Source organism: Motacilla alba, chromosome 2 (genome assembly GCF_015832195.1).
Source record: "Motacilla alba alba isolate MOTALB_02 chromosome 2, Motacilla_alba_V1.0_pri, whole genome shotgun sequence".
Lineage (NCBI taxonomy): Eukaryota > Metazoa > Chordata > Aves > Passeriformes > Motacillidae > Motacilla > Motacilla alba.
Genome location: NC_052017.1, coordinates 27,044,509 through 27,062,677, shown reverse-complemented (window position 1 = coordinate 27,062,677; position 18,169 = coordinate 27,044,509). Strand labels below are relative to the sequence as shown.

General features: G+C 36.7%; 1 protein-coding gene across 13 annotated transcripts in view; it reads left to right on the top strand.

The window, feature by feature from the left end:
- The window catches only part of THSD7A (thrombospondin type 1 domain containing 7A), a 267,555-nt gene that overhangs the window by 74,133 nt on the left and 175,253 nt on the right, over positions 1 to 18,169 (top strand). For 11 of the 13 annotated variants that reach the window (XM_038128932.1, XM_038128935.1, XM_038128929.1 and 8 more), the window contains one exon: positions 2,993 to 3,521. In XM_038128932.1, coding sequence (XP_037984860.1) covers positions 3,359 to 3,521 — 163 coding nt within the window. In that variant the 5' untranslated portion in view covers positions 2,993 to 3,358. The other 2 variants (XM_038128938.1, XM_038128936.1) reach the window with 2 other exon arrangements.

Genomic DNA, 18,169 nt, shown 5'->3' with positions numbered 1-18,169 from the left:
TTCTTGTAGCTGTTGTGCCTCAAATAAAATAATAGTATTATTTAGTTTGGAAAAGATGTTTAAGATCATGGAGTTCAGCCACTGACCTATCTCTGCCAAGTCCACCGCTAAACCATAACCCCAAGTGCCACCCACCACTACATCTAAATAAATAATTGTATCTCTAGAGGCTTGCTTGTTGGTACTCTAAGGAGCAACAATTACACTATTAAGTTTCTCATGTGCATATTAATGTCAATTGCAGTTTATTTCTATTCTTTTTCAAGAGGCTTCTTCTCAGAAATACTTACCATTTATTTGCCAATGTCTAAGCCATAAACAACTGATAAATTATGATTGTTAAGTATATATTTGAAGATGGCCAGTAGGCTGGAAATAGTGCGTTGTTTACTGGAGGTAGGTCCCATGTTCACTGTAGCAAATGGGAGAGGATAATAGGGCATCAGATACACTGGAAATAGCTAACCACAGCATTCCCAGAAGGGCATGCTGACGGCAACTGAAACTTAAAATCAGGGTATATTCGCTCTTGTTTGAGAAGTCTAATTCCTACAGTTAGGTTGGTGAGGTTGTTGTTGGTGTTTGTGTCTTCGGGCAGCAGCCTACTCTTTGGCCTGGGAAGTAACTGGCCTTTCCCTGTTCTGAGTAATAGATGAGTGTGAGTAAGGCATAAGCGACTGAGTGGGTCCCAAAATCAGCTCTTCAGAAATCCCTTTTTTTTTTCCAGACCCACAAATACTTTTGCATAATATTCCTTCCATTTTGTCTCTGTGACCTATTTCTGAACAGTTTTAATTCATTATATCTTCTGATGGAAAAAAAAAAAAGGTGAAATTATTCTTTTGTGGTTCATTGATTTTGTGACTGATAAAATGGTAAAACCATAAAAAGTAGTGTGAAAATGTTACTTTGATAATCTATATTTTAGTGGTTTTGAAGTATGCAGTTGCATAAATATAAGAAAATATTTGAGTGTTTGTGTACATGTGCTTACCCTCTCTCATGATGCTGCTTTGTTCTGCTGTCAAAACCCACTTTGATTCATTGTGCCAACTACATGGATGATCTGTTCCCTGATGATGTTTCCAGATGATCTGAGTCACGTACAAAATATTCTCAGAGGCTTTCTTTATACATTCATTAAAAATTCCGGGTAGAATCCATTGTATTTAATAACTCTGAAAAGGGTGCCTTTTCCCCTAGTCTCTCTATGAACTTGAGTCTTCCTCTCATGCATAGCTCTGGCTAAAAGGCCAATGTTTACTCTTAATTTTTCAAAGGAATATATAAGCTACATATGTTTTAAGTATGCAAGTCGATACAGCTGTTGTTGTAGATTTCCTGAGGCTCTTAAAACTTCTTTAAACCCTTATATTCTTGATCCTGTTTTTCATAAACTGTGGAGCTGGCATTATTTTTATTATATCGAATAGTCTCAAGTCCCTCTGCACAGCCTGTTAAATAATGTGTGTGTGATTAACTTAACCACAGATGTAGCTTTAAAATTGATGTAAATCAATGAACTCAGAAAAAATTTTGGTTTATATCAGTGTTCTCTCTAGTACAACGCGAAGGCTGAAGAGGAAACCATGCTTTCTGAAGTGAATACAGCATGATGTAGAAGTGAATAAAATGTATCTCCTGAAGTGCTTTTAGCTGAAGGTACAAGTTCTGGATCAGGATGCTATAAATTTGTTAAGATCATGGCTTTCTATGTATCCCTTATCAACCTATAATCTCCTGATTGTTGCCTGTTTTTCAACAGCTGAGGAACAGTAATCCACACTTGCTTATCTCTCTTAATCACAGCCTCATGGTGCTATAGCTCCCTGAGCCTTTAATTCCCTCTTAGAGGCGTAACAGAGTGGAAAGTAAACAAAGACGAATTTGCAACCTTCAACATTGCTAATTTGCTCTGATGTCAGAATATTTAAACAGGCAAGGACTTGGGAATTATTTGATCACAACTGATTTTAATCTAATGCATGTGAAAAGGCTGAGTCTGGGAAGGTTGTGCAAAATGACAGGCGTCCCAAGAGAGGTTTCTTCTTTAAACAACAATAGCTCCATCATTTTTCAACTCTGGGTCCTGTGCTCTTACTGTGTATTTTTGTTTGCATTTTAAATGTAACTTTCTGAATATGATATTGGTTTTCTTGAAAATTCCTCATTTGTTTCCTGGTTTATAGGTGTCAGAAGCCCAATCTTTAGGCTTGTTATAGCGTCTGTTCACTGCTTAGTGGGTGGGAGAGATAAAGATCCCTATTTAAAAAGCTTTGTCTCTCTCCACGTTTTTGTACCATCTTGACAGCCTAATGTATCCTGAATACTTTCATATGTAAAATGATTGATAACTTGATCTTCCAATTATTTTAAATTACACAGTTGACGTTTATGCATGTATATATGTGTACATACTTGCTGGATAAGAAAGGATGTTATCTTGTGTTATATATTATGTGCACACTTCATCTACCACAGAGGTGATGGGCTTACACATACATACACATTATCATACACACATATTCATCTTACCTCAGAGCAGATAGCTGTATGCCATTACTTGAAATAGATTTGATAAATATATGCAAGACAAGGTAATGTTTTTAAATTTTTTTTTCTACATGTTCTTCAATTTTCATTCATATGGTCTTAATTGTCTGTTCAATGCACATGTAATCACTTTTTTTTTTGTTGTTTACAAAATGGTTAATGCAGTCTATATAGTATTACCAGGACAAATGTCTGATGCTCTCCTAATTGTTATATATTGTTCTGTTTATATCTGTTCTGGTTGAATGACTTGTGTTTCTGAAGCATGTCTGATGATGATTTCTTCTTTTCTTCGTAGTGTGTATCATTTGGGATATTCCAGGGAGAGACGTGTCTGGGAAGCCAGCCTTTTGCAGTCACTCTCTGCACTGAGATTACAGCGCTGGGCTATTTGTGTTTCTCCTCATCCCTGTTTCTCTCTGTCTCTCACTCTCTCCAGCTGGTGTAAATGACTGCTGCTGCCTCCCAGAGCAAGATAACCTGCTCAGTCAGCTGGAGCCCCCTGCGGACAGCTGTCTCGCTTTTAGCTGATGGAAAACTGCTATAACCGCTGAATGGAAGAGCGTGGAGCAGCGACCATACCAGCACGAGGAGCTGCTGCAGCAGCAGCAGCCAGAGCCAGCGAGGACTCTATTGTTCCCTGGTGTTAAACAGTTTTTCCTTTTCAACTGCCATGCACAACAGCGGGAGAGAGGTTTCCAGTCCCTTTCTCCCCGTGAAGAAATTCTGAGGAGGGGAGGATCGTTTGGGGAAGGCTTCGTGGTGGTGCTGCGGGTTTTGGACGCAGCAGCAGGCTGCCGGAGGCATGGGGCTGAGCGAGGGGAGCGCTTCTCTCTGCCGTGGTCCAGGGGTTTCTGCCGTGCCCGCTCGGTGCGTGGGAGTTCTCATGCTTCTGCTGCTGCTGGGAATCTGGGACGCTCGAGCACAAAGTGAATTTCAAACTTCATCAGTGTATTTGTGGAAGACTGGTAAGTCAGGGGGCTGTGATAACGCAGCAGCAGTGTGTTGAGTTTTTGTTGTAAGTAATAACCTTTCTGTGTGCTTTGTGTATGTGGAGGGAGAAAGTTAATCTAAATAACTAATGTTTGCTGGCAGGATTATAGGGGAAAAATAGGTCATCTTGCAGGATTCCACCATCCAGGCAAATATTGCAATTAAAAAACTCCACATTTGTGAGTCTGTGGCACTGTTACTGGGATCTCTTACATATTTTCTGTGTCTTCTGAGGTTTTTGATTCTGTTTAGCAGCTCTGTGTTGTACATAAAGGTCAGAGCATTAGTGCCTGTTGTCAATGAGAAGGAACAATTATTACAATTGGAGTCAGCATTGTTAAAAGTGCTCTAAACATATTGAATTTTCACAAAGAAAGATGTGATTCAGCACATCTAATCTTTGTGTCCTGTGCTGACATGTAATATATTCAGTGTGGTAATTGATGGGGAGTTGGGTTTGTTAAATTTAGGTTTATTCCACGGTATATAGGACACGTGAAAGCTAATGATGGATTAGGTGAAATAATCCAAGTGATGCCAGATCTCATAACCAAAGAGCCAAAGGCAAATAGGCTATGTGGATTCAGCACCACAGTAGATGGATAATTTCCCCTACTTTGATCCTAATGAGTTACGTGTCTGTTTTAAAGATTGCATAGTCATAACAGTGTTTCAACCTCAACTCTGCATTAAAAATCAGTGGGGAATTTTCCTGTGTCTATTAATATATTACATTAATTCAGAACTTAAGCAGTGATGAATATGTGCATTTTAGTAGTCTTGATACCGTTGTAGTTCATATGTAAGTAGAATCAAACTCTCATTTAGGAAATTAAAAAATTTCTGACTGGGAAATAATTTACCTTGGCTTTGGCAGTTAGCTTCCTTTCATGTATGTTGCCAGGAGCAAAACAATCCAAAAAGTAGTAGATTTGTTTAAAAAGTGTTTTTTCATTAAAGGATAATACAATAATAGGAGAGATTGCAAAGTAATAAATTGTCTGAAAAATAACTTTGAGAGGACAGTCTCTTTCCTAGATGGAGAGACACTGCTTTCTGCCACAGAAGCAGATCAATTTACAATTACAGTGATATCCTGAATTTTTTAAGAGGCTCCATCTATCCAGCAGCTCAGAGAGAAGATTAAAAGGAAATTCATTTAAACAAGAAGACAAGCTTTCCAATAACACTAGAAAGAGAAATCTGAAGAAGGGAAAATCCTTTGCAACTTTCACTTCTGGCTGCAAGATGGGTTACACAGTGACCTTTTTTCCCTTTTAAACTGTTGACAAATTAAAAACAACTTACAGTTCCATTACAGATCTGTAAATGTTCAACATACACTTAAAAAGAGATTATATATGTGCACAGGTTTATGGAGAGGCATAGTAATAATATAACATTTTCATAAAGCATTTTGCATTTACCCTAAGTTGCTAGGCATCAGCAGAATAAACTCTCCAGCATTTTATTATTTCTTCCCTTAACAGTGAAATGGATTGTATTTAAAAATGTTAAAACAGTAACATAGTTTGAGGATAATAATAATTCTAGTGAACTACTACTTAAGAACACGTGCAATCAGTTTGCTATGGACTTAACTCCACTTACTTTGCACAAAGTACACGTGCTCTGAAGTCATGTCAGTTAAACCAGCATGAAGGCAACTCAGTTGGCTTTTGTCTTCTCCCCATTTATCCCTTCCTGGCAAAGACTGCTCTTAAGCAACTTTTGTGTAGGACAGATAAGATCCAATTACTTTGCCTGATGAAGAGCTAGCTCTTCCCTTCATCTTTTCTTCTGTGATGTCTCTCGCCTATTTTGCCTACAGTAAGAAATATTGCAACTATAACATCAGTGATGAAATGGAAACATGATGAAAAACAAGTAATGAAAAACAAGAGTGGCTCTTTTCAGATGATGAAAGACAAGATGCAGTGAATAAGACACTGCATCTGTGTTTGGCTCCAAATTAAATCTTTGCATTCTTTTTCTTAGCTGTGTATTGAATTCTTTTGTTTTCCCTCCCTCCAGTTGTGGGAGGATCTAGAAAGTGAACTGGAAGAATTGCTGGTCGGTGGTCTGAAGTGACACGTAGTATGGGATGTACAGAGTTCAGCTAAAGTATCAGAGAGAAAAACAAAACTGAACAGCAGTGAGCTCATGCACTTCAGATGATATTTTCCTTCTCCTTTTGTGAGTGAGAGAGGTCAGGAGAATGTGGCTGAGACTTTGTCAAGGCAATTAGCTTGGTTATAGGCCTTTCGGGACCTCTTATGTCCATTTTTTGAGAACCATGCTATTTTTTGTATTGAATTTAGTCTGCCATCAGCTTTTCCAAGTGCTGTTCATGACTTGCATCTGCCTTGTTTTTATTTCTAAAGGTTTTTGAAATAATGTCTACTCTGTGTCTTCTATACTGCTTTATGTTTTCTTAAGGATGCCCTTGACAATAATCTGCAATGATTATGAGGTTTGAGTTGAGGCATGCTTTGTTTTGTATGATAATAGTTTCCTTTTTTGTTTTCTTATGTTTATGGGGTTTGAAGGGTTTTTTGTTCTTCTTGTTTTGTTGGAAAGAGAGGGGAGGAGTGTTCTAATTCAAATTTCAAGTGTTTGCTTTCAATCCATGAGAAGCTCTCAGAGGACCTGATTTCCTGTTTACTACCATCCTCCTGTCTGCTACCGTAAAAATCTGAGGTTATTGCAATACTCAGTTTAACCATTTGGGGTTTAGTTATCTTTGATTCAACATCTACAAGGTTGTGAATAATCTGCGTTGAGCAGGGAGGTTGAGCTAAAAGTTATATCCAGAGGTCCCTTGTGATGTCCACCTGTCCTGTGATATGGGTGCCATCACTCGGTCATTTTTACTTCACCAGCTGAAACTGCTTTGAAGATTTGGTTTTTGTTACTTTTTTTTCATCTCTTGAGAGAATGGTATTTGGTGTTCTGGTGTGTTTAATGGACCTTCAGAGTTTTGAATGGCATTTAAATGAGAGCACAGTTGATTGTAGCTACAAGTGATTAAACTAGGTTTCTCACCAAATTTTCTCATTCCATTCTGTGCAGACCTGGTGTATGCATTTTATTCAGTTACAAATACACAGCTGGTTCATTTTGTGTGGTCACTGGGAAAGCCATCTTGGTTTTTTAACATAAACTAAAGCAAAGTGATGAAGCAGCAAGATTCCCAGCGCTGAGTCATGGTGTGGATCTGGTTGATGATCTGAGCTAGACAACAGCAGCTTTTAGCCACTCATGGAAGAGAAGTTGTGAAACTGGGGACTGGTGATTATATTGGTGTGGGGCTGACACAGACTGCCAAGTGTTGAACTATTTATGTTGAAAAGATGTTTATTGGCATGTTTTGTTCATGAGTAATTTCCTTTCTCTGATTTAACTAATTTCATTTGCAATGAGCAGTTGTTTGCGTCAGGTTCTGCACTGCTTCATTGAACTTCCTCTGTGAGTTTCTCAAATGACATTTTTATTCTACCTTAACTTTTATGGTTTGCTTTAGAATTTTGCTGAATATTATTGAATTTAATTGGAAGGAGAGTTTTCAAGAATGGATCCAGGCTCTTCTCAGTATTGCCAAGCAATAAAACAAGAGTCAGTGGGCAGAAACTGATGCACAGGGAGTTCCATCTGAATACGAGGAGGAATTTCTTTGCTGTGGAGGTGACATTACACTGAAATAAACTGTCCAGAGGGGCTGTGAAGTCTCCCTCACTTGAGATATTCAAGAACTGTCTGGATGCAATCCTGTCCTGTGTGCTCTGGGATGACCCTGTTTAGGAGGAGAGGTTGGACCAGATGACCCACTGTGGTCCCTTCCAGCCTCACCCATTCTGGGATTTTCATATTCAAAGACACCTTATAATCTTGTGATACTGCCCACCATGGGCTAAGATAATGATGTATCTGTAAGTTTTGCAGTGAACAATGTGATAACTGCTGATTCCTAAATGAAGACACCCATAAAGTTTTCACTTTTTTCCTTTTACATGAAGATCCATATTTTTCTTAGTCTGTCATGTCATCATGCAGGACATATATTTACCATTCCTTTGCCCAACTGACTAAGCATAGGTTCTTCTTGCCCCATCAGAAGTCTCTTTTACTTCTTTCTACCCTCTCCTTCATTTCTTTTTGTCAAATGAATTCACATGCTGACCTGTGATGTGCTGTCAGTGTTGGGTGTAGTGCCTGCCTACAGTTAATAAGATATATACACACACACACACATATATATATACACACAATAAGATATATACACACACACATGCACATATGTATATATATATATTTTATATATAAATTATATGCTGATTAATTACTGAAGAATGCACAAAATCAACAATGTTTGATCCCATTAAAATTGCATCTTCCAGCAGCTTGAAGTAGTGCACGTTACACCTTTGAAGTTTAAGATATAGCATTGGATTAATATCTCTGTAACAAAAGAAGTCATAAGAAAAAAAATCCAGGAGGCAGTGCCTTTTCCATTATTATTTGTTTTAAAGACTTGATCAGATCTCAGATAGTACAGATAGGTGTAGCTCTACAGAATTATTTTAAATATCTGCAACTGTTGATACCGAGACTTGGTCTTTGGTGTAACAATTGCAATTGGACGCTTTCCCTTCTTTTTAACAAGGGTAGAGCTTGAAATGAGCTTTCTGTGGATAACAGTGCTGTTTTAAAATTAAAGTGGAAAGAGGAAAAAGGCACTGTTTCCTGAAGAGAACGATTAAGTATCTGTATTTTCCTGCTTATGTTGTGTCTCCTAGATGAGAATTGGTCCTTAGATGATAACTTGCTCAACCTTTGATGCAGTCAAGAATTAGAGGGCAGGCAATAATATGTGTGTGGGTATCATTAGTACTTTTGAGAGTAGAGGAGGCCTGGAGTGGCACCAGGGGGCCAGGTTGTTTCCACTGGAGACAGAGGGGTGTTGCAAACTCTACAGGCAAGGGCTCTTTTTAATCACTTTTTGATCTTTTTCAGGCAACAGCATCTGTATGTGATTTATTCTTGTTCCATTGTCTTGGCAAGAAGGCTACACAAAGGCCTCCTAGTTCCAGAGCCTATAAACAAATGTTTTGTGTTTCAGGGTGTTACTTTAGGATCTTGTAACCAAATCACACGTCACTGCTTGATATGAACTTGGGTCTCAATGCTCCTCTGATTTTCAACCTCTTGGTTTCCTACCTACCCACAGAGAGCAACAAATATAACATCTGTACCATTGCATCCCTGTCAGATTTTACATTCTAAGGGCCAAATCTAGTTTAAGAATAGTTTGGTTTCACAAGTGGAATTTTCAACAGTTCTGAAATTCCTCTTCTACCATCTTTGGTGCCTAAAACCCATAAAATCACAGAATAAAAACCCTATTTTATGTTCCCTCTGTATGACCCTAGGACTGTCCTATTTTCACTGCACTGAGTGTTCCTATCTCTTATTAATGCCTGAGGAGGACAGAAGTCCTTACTAGGACTGGCAATCCAGCAGGCATTTGAAATTGTACCTAAATACACACTGACAGGAATTATCAGAAAGGAAGAGGGAGAGAGAAAAATTACCTAACAAACCTCTGATTAATGCAAGCCTTTCAAGGTTTGTTTCATATTGTTTGTTGGAGCTGTTCCACTACATAGGTGAAACTCCCCCATTTGTTCCAGTATTTCTTTTTTTATTTTTTTTTTTTTGAAGGGGGAGAGTTTGTTGGGGTTTTTTGGTTTGGTTTTTTTGTTTGTTTGGTTTATTTAAAATGTTTTTGTTGTTTTTAAAACCTGAGTAAAGACTGCTTGTAGTAATTGCACCTTGAGACTGAAGACAGATAAGCCTGTGTCAGTAACTAGGAAACTCCTGATTTTAAAGAGATTATGAAGAAATGATCTGAAGAGGAGGATTAGATGCTAGGGAAAATGCTAAATGAGAAAAAGATGTTTTATCTTGAGGCCTAACTGTCAGGAAGGGAATTCACATATGATGATGAAAGAGGGCAGTGAGGACCTCTTCAAGGGAAAATTAAGCCCTGGTTATGGCATGGTGAACTTCAGCTGGTGCCTGCATATCCTTGAGAAGAGAGATCTGTCAAGATTTTTAAACTGTCATTGATTGTAAAAGGTGGTTTTGGGGATTCATCTTTTTTATTCTCTGGTCTTCAGTTACAGAATAATGTGAAAGGAATATTAAGAAAAACTGTATTTCATCACCTTTTTAAAGAATAAAAATTATTCAAGGAAAATGTGCTAAAGAAACATTACTGCTAAATATAAATGATCCTCCAGGATAGAATCTGATTAAGTGTTGGTTACACATACACTGCATAAATTCATATTAATTAGAATTTATCACTTTTATTACACTCTGTTGTGTGCATCTAAGCAACCACACTCTTTGCTGTCATCTCCCAGTTAAATCTGGTTTTATGTAGTCAAATGGGGCTTGTCTATCTGGGTCTTGAAAAAGGACATATTAATTTTCATTAGGCATGTTCATCACTGTTGCTCTTTGCCCTCATTTATAAAATATCCTTTCAGATATTTTATTCTAAAGAAATTTTGCAAAGCATGTATTAAATCTTTGATTAATGCAAAAGACTTGTAGTGCAGCCTGGCCACAGAATATTTGGCAGAGATGCAGAAAATGGGTTCTTTAAGAAAATTATTTATAAATGTTGTTTAGTATTCTGTCCTTATTTAACAAAATCAAAGTAAATATTTAGATGTTTGGATAAAAATGTTGTGCTGTGAAATTCTTTTTCTTATGCATCTAGTTTGCCATATTTGAAGTAGGAAAATAGAAAAGTGTGGCTGATATTATAAACCTCTAGTTAAGATAAACAAGTACTGTAAGCTAGGGTAATGGTTGATTTCACTTGGAGGATAACATTTTGAAGCTGTCAGAAAAGTCAGAAATGGTAGTTGGTAATGTTGTACTGGTAGCAGAGGATGTCTGGATTGTTTTTAGCAAGTGCCCTGAAGTGCTTATGCTAACTGGATCAGCTCAATCCCTCAGCTCATAGGGATGCTGGAATAGGAGAATGCCTCAAAAGCTGTGGGTTTTATTCTGCAGGCTGGGATCCAGTGTTGAATTAATTCAGTTTTTTTAATACATTATAGACCAGGGTTTAACTTTACAGTTCCCTATTTCACTTGATGTCGTTTTTTTGTCCTGTGTGTCCACTGAGTTCTTCAGATAACAGAAGTGTGTATCTTTTAACACAACTACTCCAGATTTAACAGAAAGCCCAATCCCCATAATAGAAAGTACAGTATTATCAAAGACAAGTAAGAATCAATATTTTGAGTTAAAATTTTTTATGGTATAAATTAAATTGTGCATTAAACTATGTACTGTAAGTAATTTCTGGGGTAAAAAAAATACATATATTTATCCTGTTAGTTGAAATGTCCTGGATTGACATGTCTTTTTTTCTTCTATTCCTCTGTGGTCTCTTCAAAAACAAGTCCTCTCTTTGCAACAGGGCAGACAGACCCTTTTTCTGGATGCATGTCCAGTCAAAATCTCTGTTTTTCATAGACAAGTGAAACTCAAAAAAGTGGTGGGTTCCTTAGGTGGGTAGAGATGTTAAAATTCTCTGTAACAGAAGTTTAAGATCTGGTGGGTTTGTGTAGCATCAGAGGGAAGGCGATGGGCTGACAGAACCTACAGTGGGAGGCAGCAGTAGCATTGGCTTGGGTTCTTCTTATGTGTGTTTCTGTCTAGTAAAGCAGAAAAAATATATGGAGTCACTAAAGTAATGGAACAATTAGAAGAGAGAACCATATAGAGAAATCCTAAAAATTCATATTATTGGGTAAAAGTTTTCCTAAATAATCACAATTTAAATAAACTGTACTGTGTAGATATGAAAACTTAGTCAAATGACAGTTAATGCAAGCACTTTCGTTATTGCTAGCACAAATTGTTCTCCCCTAGGAAAGTTCATTGCTTACCATTTTCCTATGAGTGCTGTACAGTGTTAAACTTATCAGTGTCTGGAATTTCAAACAAAATCCATCAGCCATTTATTGTAGCAATCAGCACGTTCTCAGCATTAATTAGCACTCTGATTTTTGGTGCTGCTGACATTGCTCAAAGTCGTCAGTAGACCACAATAGCTGGAGGTTTTTAAATTGCTTTCTGTACTTTGTGAGCATTGCCAAGATTGTTTTGGCAATTTCACGTCTGTGGCATAGAGAAGGAAAATCTGGTGTGTTTGCATGGATTCAGGGGATGAGTGCCATTAGATGCAGGCCTTATTGAGTGGCTCAAGTGGAGGTTTCTTGTGTGATCCCTTGTGAATGATGTTGCTAGAAAGCAAGCTTTCCAATGTCCAAATACCAGTAAGAGATTTCCATAGGTATTTTGAGGGGGAAAGAGATTGTGTGACCATTCCTCGCAGTGTGTATTATATAAAGTGAGTTTGAGGGTACTAATTGGAAAGGGTTTCTGATGTAGTGAGACAAACATTTTTAAGATTGATGACATCCACTAATCCAGTAAGAAATTTCTTAATGAGAGACATTATTACTTTCTACCTCTTGTATTATGCAAAATGAAATGTTTTATTGGGGAACAATAGTATAACTCTCCTTATGTGTGCTGGGGAATAGCTATTTTACCACCGAGCCATTAGAGACCTAGAGAATAGAACAGAGAGAGATTGTTTTACAATTACTTGTGTTAGTACAATGCCTAGCACAACTGAATTATCTTCATTTGCTGGTGTTTCTGTGTTCCACAGCTTTATACAAAATAACATAATTACGACTTGTTAAAGATGCTGTTTACATAGATCCGAAGATAATTTATTAACACTCTAAAGGAGCATCCAAATTATGTCAAGTGCCAAAAGTAGTTCAAATAGCTGATACCAAGATGTCATACTAGAGGATACTGGAGGAGAGAATTATTTTTGTAAAAAAATAACATTATAACAGTGCTTGGAAAGCTGATTCTCTGTGTGATAGTTCCAAAATGCATTGCTGGGTGAAGATACTGGGAGAAGAGGCATGTTTGTAAAAGTGACTCAGCGTTTCTGCATTCACAGATATAGCAGGCATGCCTTCTTCTTGCAAGTAGCAAAACTCTTGTTTTGAATTTTATATGAATGTGCTTGATTATCCTAAAAGATTACTTGTGTTGTGTAAAATTTTGCTTGCTTTGCAGTGTTCTACTGGTGGCTTAATCGAATACACGTTGTGAGGAATTTTTTGCTTGATTTAATTTTCCTGTGGTTTTCAGTCAAAACAATTCCGTGGTTAGAGGAAGAGGGTGAAGCAAGAAGGGAAAAAAACCATTAAACTAGTCGTAAGACTGCTACATCTTGCAACAGGGAACATAAATCTTATTTGCAAAAGTGACGTTATGAGCTAGTAATGAGACTGGATCTTGAATCCAGTCTTAGCTCTGCACGTGGTTTGCAGAGGTGACACTGAGAATCTGCTTGTCTGTCAAGTGCCACTTAGATGAATATAGTTTTCTATAGGTCTGTGCAAAAACAGAACAGAAGAAACTTTTGAGTCTTGAGGATTTTGATACTGGTACCCAAGGTACCAGTGCTTTAGCACGCTCGTAGTACATGGCATATGCAAGCAAAAATGGATGTAGTGGAGAAGACCAGGATACTTGAGAGAAAGGAAGAAAGAAGTTAACATCATGGAGAATTCAAACATGAAAAGCATGGGGTAAGCAGCTGGAAGGTTTTTGGGTTTTTTTTCAATGTTGAAATCAAATATTTAAAATAGATTGTGAGATTGAAAAACTCAGGGGGCTGAGTGAAGGGGCAAAATCTTGTATGAATAGATACAGACTTTTTAAACTAACATGATTTTTCTAATGAATCAGTCTGGAAGCTATTTTCATGCCATATACAGCTCTCTGTGCATGCTTGCATATGTGATATGTATGTTATGTTCTAAAGGCATTGTTGAACAATGCTGTATGGGTCCATTAGAACTACTTAAAAAAAAATAGATTATCTGAGTAATCTTCTTCTTTCTGAACAGTGGCACAGCTTGACTTAGTGGTCATATCGAATAAGAAGCCTATTTATTCTATACCACTAATTCCTTTTTAGAAATTCCACCTTCATGGCTGCTGAGCTTGCTATTTTTAAGAGGTATACTTTGAAGGCTGTCATTGAAACAACTTTTTTTTTGTTTTGTTTGTTTTTGTAATCTTAAATGAAGTTCACAGTCAGCATTGCTTTTTAGGTGGCAGCATTGGAAAGACTGACTTGTTCCTGTAAAATGTGCTTGGTGCCATGCAGGAGATAATGAAAGGAAGAGGAGGAAGTGTGATAAAGTGACAAAGCGTGCAATGAAGATTTGTAGTCTTTAACTTGACATGGATGAATGACTCATGACTCTCCGTATTTCAACTTGATATATGGATGTCAACACCTGGGGAGTAGTTTGGGTACCTGAACCACAAAGCTGGGAAATTCAGGTTATTTTCTGTGCTGTACTTCATGTCTTTGTAGGGAGCTGCAGGGAGAATGTTACTGTCTGCGCTCAGTTCTCTGAAACTTCACAAAGTGCATATCATGACAGATTGGTATAGGTGATTTGTATTTTCTTCCCCTCTGTGTAAAATATACTTCAAAAGCTTTATGGTGGAAATCCAGGTGATGAGCACATTTACTGATTATAACTGAGTCTTGGTACTTTTGTCACAGTACAGATTTGAGCTATTCTACCTGGTGTACTGCCAATTACATGTGATGAAAGTAAATTTATAATTGTGAGTTTGTTGTAAAACTATAGTACAACTTGTTTTTTGAGGTAGTATCACTTTTTGCCTTTTTCTTAACTCTTCAATTAGTTCATTTTATTGCTCTGAGGATGTAATGTAGTGAATGCCTTCTCTTGAAACCTCTGAATTTTCTAGATTACATGCTTCATAGTTTCTTCTGAACAGTATACTGCTTAGTTTCTCTCTTATACAGGAAAGTAATAGTGTTTAAGGGTCAGGGTCCACAGAAGACAAAATTGGGCAGTAAAGATTTTAGTTTTTGGATGCAGAAGTAGGTATTTAAAATAGCTTATTTTGCTGAAGCCTCACATATAAGAGGAAATTTATTGATAGAAAAGGAGTGACAATTCAGTGAACTAAAAATTACTGCCATGCATGCAGAAAAAAAGTCTCTTTAAATAACGATCTGTTGCTTACATAATGTCTTCATCACTCTCATTTAAGAAATAAGTTTTCTCATACTGATAAGAGTATTATTTTGAGGCTAGAAAGAGACAGACCAGTGAACCTGTGTCTCAGAGGAAATGACATATTGTTGCTGTTCACCTATAGATGCTATTATTTTGTGTAAGCCATTTTTGTTGCTGTTCACCTATAGATGCTATTATTTGGTGTAAGCCAAATTTTAAGAAAGATGGTAGATAACTTGCTTGTAAATTAACTTATGTATCTTTTACAAAAGTTGTCTATGTGCCTTGTAAACTTGCAGGTTTAGTTAATTAAAGGCACTCTTCGGTATATAACCCCATGTCTTTCTAAGTATGTTTTTTTCTTGGACAGTATAACACACTGCTATCCAGAAACTTAATAATAATTCTATGTATGGAATACATTCTGTATCTAATCCCATGAGAGTGATAAGTAGCACAACTAGAGGCAGGTGTTTATTAACAAAATATGGGTTTAAGGAGAAGGTGAGATGAAGAAAAGGTGCAATTTAATTAAAGAGAAAATGTTAAAAGGAAGAATAAAGAATTAGTTTTCAGTTTTGTCATGCCTATATTAGTTGCTAATGCAATTCTGTGTTGCAATTTCACTCCCCTTTAGGACAGACATTCATCACATTTTATGCAAATATTACCAGAGAGAGTTATTTTGGAAAAAAAAGACAAAATACATTAAGAAGCCATAAAAAAAGATGCCCTGCTTTCTGTATAATGAATCAGATAATACAATGCCTTTTTGTTAACTGTTTTTTTGGTTTTTTTTTTCATTGAGAGCATGTAAAAAAGAAACAAGCTGTCATTAGCTAAGGCTTATTGAATCTTCAGATTGTTATTAAAGTAGTTTAATCTAGTCAGGCATATCTGAAAAAACAATGAAACAACCCCAAATATACAAATTGGAGTGTAGACCATAAAAGATACCATGTCAAATAAAAAAATAGATATACATCTTTTGTGTTCTATAGCTTCACCTGTGTCTGGAGTTGAGGCACAGAGTTCACATGTTTTTCTGCAATTGGTTATAAAGGAGGAGTCCACTTGAAGTAGAAGTGCTGCTTTTGGTTTTGAATTTTTAAAGTAAAAATGAAGAAGGCTCCCTGAAGAGTGAAATTCATTAAGAAAGCCAAAGACCTTTTGGAGAATATGTTCTGTTCAGGGTGGTTTTCTGTTCCCCACTTTGTATGTCTCAGAGCACACTGGAGTTTCTAATGAAAAAATAATACAGTTCATTAATGTGGAAAAACTTCTGAAAGTAGCTACAGTCTCACAGCATTCTGGGAATTGGTTTGAACATAATTGGTTGGATGTCAATATTAAAAAGCACTCTAATGAAAAAGAAAATGCTCAAGCTATGATAGTTTGCTGCTTCTGATGAAAAATTTAATGAGACTGAATAATTAACTCCTTTTCTCCTCTTTCTTCCCAAACTGCCATGTCTTCCCTAATTTCTGCTTTAAATTTATTCTAAATATTTTAAGGAGTTTCTATTACTGTAATGGAAAGGCTACCCTATTGTCTATATGTTGCACTATAGCTAGTTTGCTTTTTTTTTTTTTTTAATCCTTTCTACCTTCATGGCTAGGTTACTCAAGTGAAGTGTTTGTCAGTTGTCATGCCCCTCAGCCATGACTTAGCTGAACTGTGCTTCATGAAGTCTAATCTTTCTTGATAAATCCACTGACTAGTGCTGTGCCAAGCAGCACAGGATCTGCCGTTTACATAATGGTTACTCTAATTGGTTTAATGTGTCTTCCAACCTCAGGCTGAGAATTACTTCCTTCTGAAATGTGATCATTGCCCAAATACATACATTTTCCACTCACTGAGTTGACTCCTAATCACTTATTTAATAAAGTTATGAAGCACATGGAAGTTTTTTCATGAAGAATCTATTCACAAAAAAAAAAAAAAAAAAAAAAGCAACATACCAACCAAGAAGAATAAAACAACACACATAAACAGAAAAGTCAAAAAACTGCAATGTGGACATTTTCCTCTGATATCTGAGTTGCCATCTGTTTGATATGATATGCATTGTTTTCTTAAATATATTCAACTCTTTGTCAAGTACAGATAGATGATAAATGAAACATTTTGACTGATTTTTTAAAACACAGTAGGTTTTTCTAGAACACAGAGGTTTTACTAATTTTTCAGATCTGTCATCTCTGATTATTGTTTTTCCTTTTATTTTTGGTACGTATGATAGTTTTTAGGTCCTCATCCCAATTTCTCATGTGGCTTGTAATAGCACTTCTATATCCTATCCTTCTGTTTCAGTGGGCTGATGGATGCTGTATGAGGGGTTTGTTGCTGTGTCCTGGGTCTGTTCCAGCTGCCTGTTCAATAACTGCTTGGTATTCTGGAGAAGAAATGTGTTTTTACTGCCATAGGCCTCTACCTGCATCAAAAAATAGTGGTTCATCCTTTTTGTCATGTTGTGTTAATGTACTTCCGAAGAGAAAGATGAACCATGAAGATGATTATATTTATCTCATGCTGTCAACATCTAAAAATTTTTGTCAAAGACGAATTGAAATTAGGAGACAAAGCTTGAACCAGTTGGGTGCTTTTGTTAATGATATTCTATATCTGTATAAGTTACAAGCCCTGAATCTCAGGCACATAACGATGGCAATGAAAAAGTGGATTTTAATATTCAGCTGCTCTCTGTAGAGACATTTGGTGCTTCAGGAGGCTGCTGTTCTCTAGAGCCTGCGGCCTCAAAGATAACCTGGAATGCCAGATAAGGAAATTGATAAAGCTGTCAGTGGTTTGCTGTGCTCTACTTCCCAGGCTATGAGCCACCTTGTCACATGTGATACTCATGATATCATCCAGTATATGACATTGAGAGATCACAACTTTTTCCTCACTTCCTAAGAAAGTGAGAAACTTTTAGTGTAAGCTTAATAAACAAAATATGACATACATCTATACCATCTCTAAACAGGAATTTTTGCTTTTTACCTGATTCTATTTTGTTCAACAACTGTATGAATTTTTTTCTTTTCATCGCTGTCAAGAGAGAGGTAAATTTGGATCTTTCTAGGAGAAAGTTTAGTTTAGCTAACTGACTGTTGTAATAACAGTGTGCATATGTTTGATTTTTCCGTTGGGAAGATAAAATTCCTTGGTCCAACCTATTATACATTTATCTCCTGTGAATTTAATGTCATGTCTCAAGGTAACAGTGCAAGTGCTCATCATTTTTATGAGATAGTAAAGGAGGAAATAGTCTCCATGAGACATTCCTAGATGCTTTCTTTTTGCATTTTAATTTATATTTTTTTAATAAAAATTAATCTTCTTTAATATGTATTTTGTAGTATCACATTCTTCATGCAGCTCAATACACTGAGACTGCCTTTGTTACATCCATTACATTTTAATATAGATCA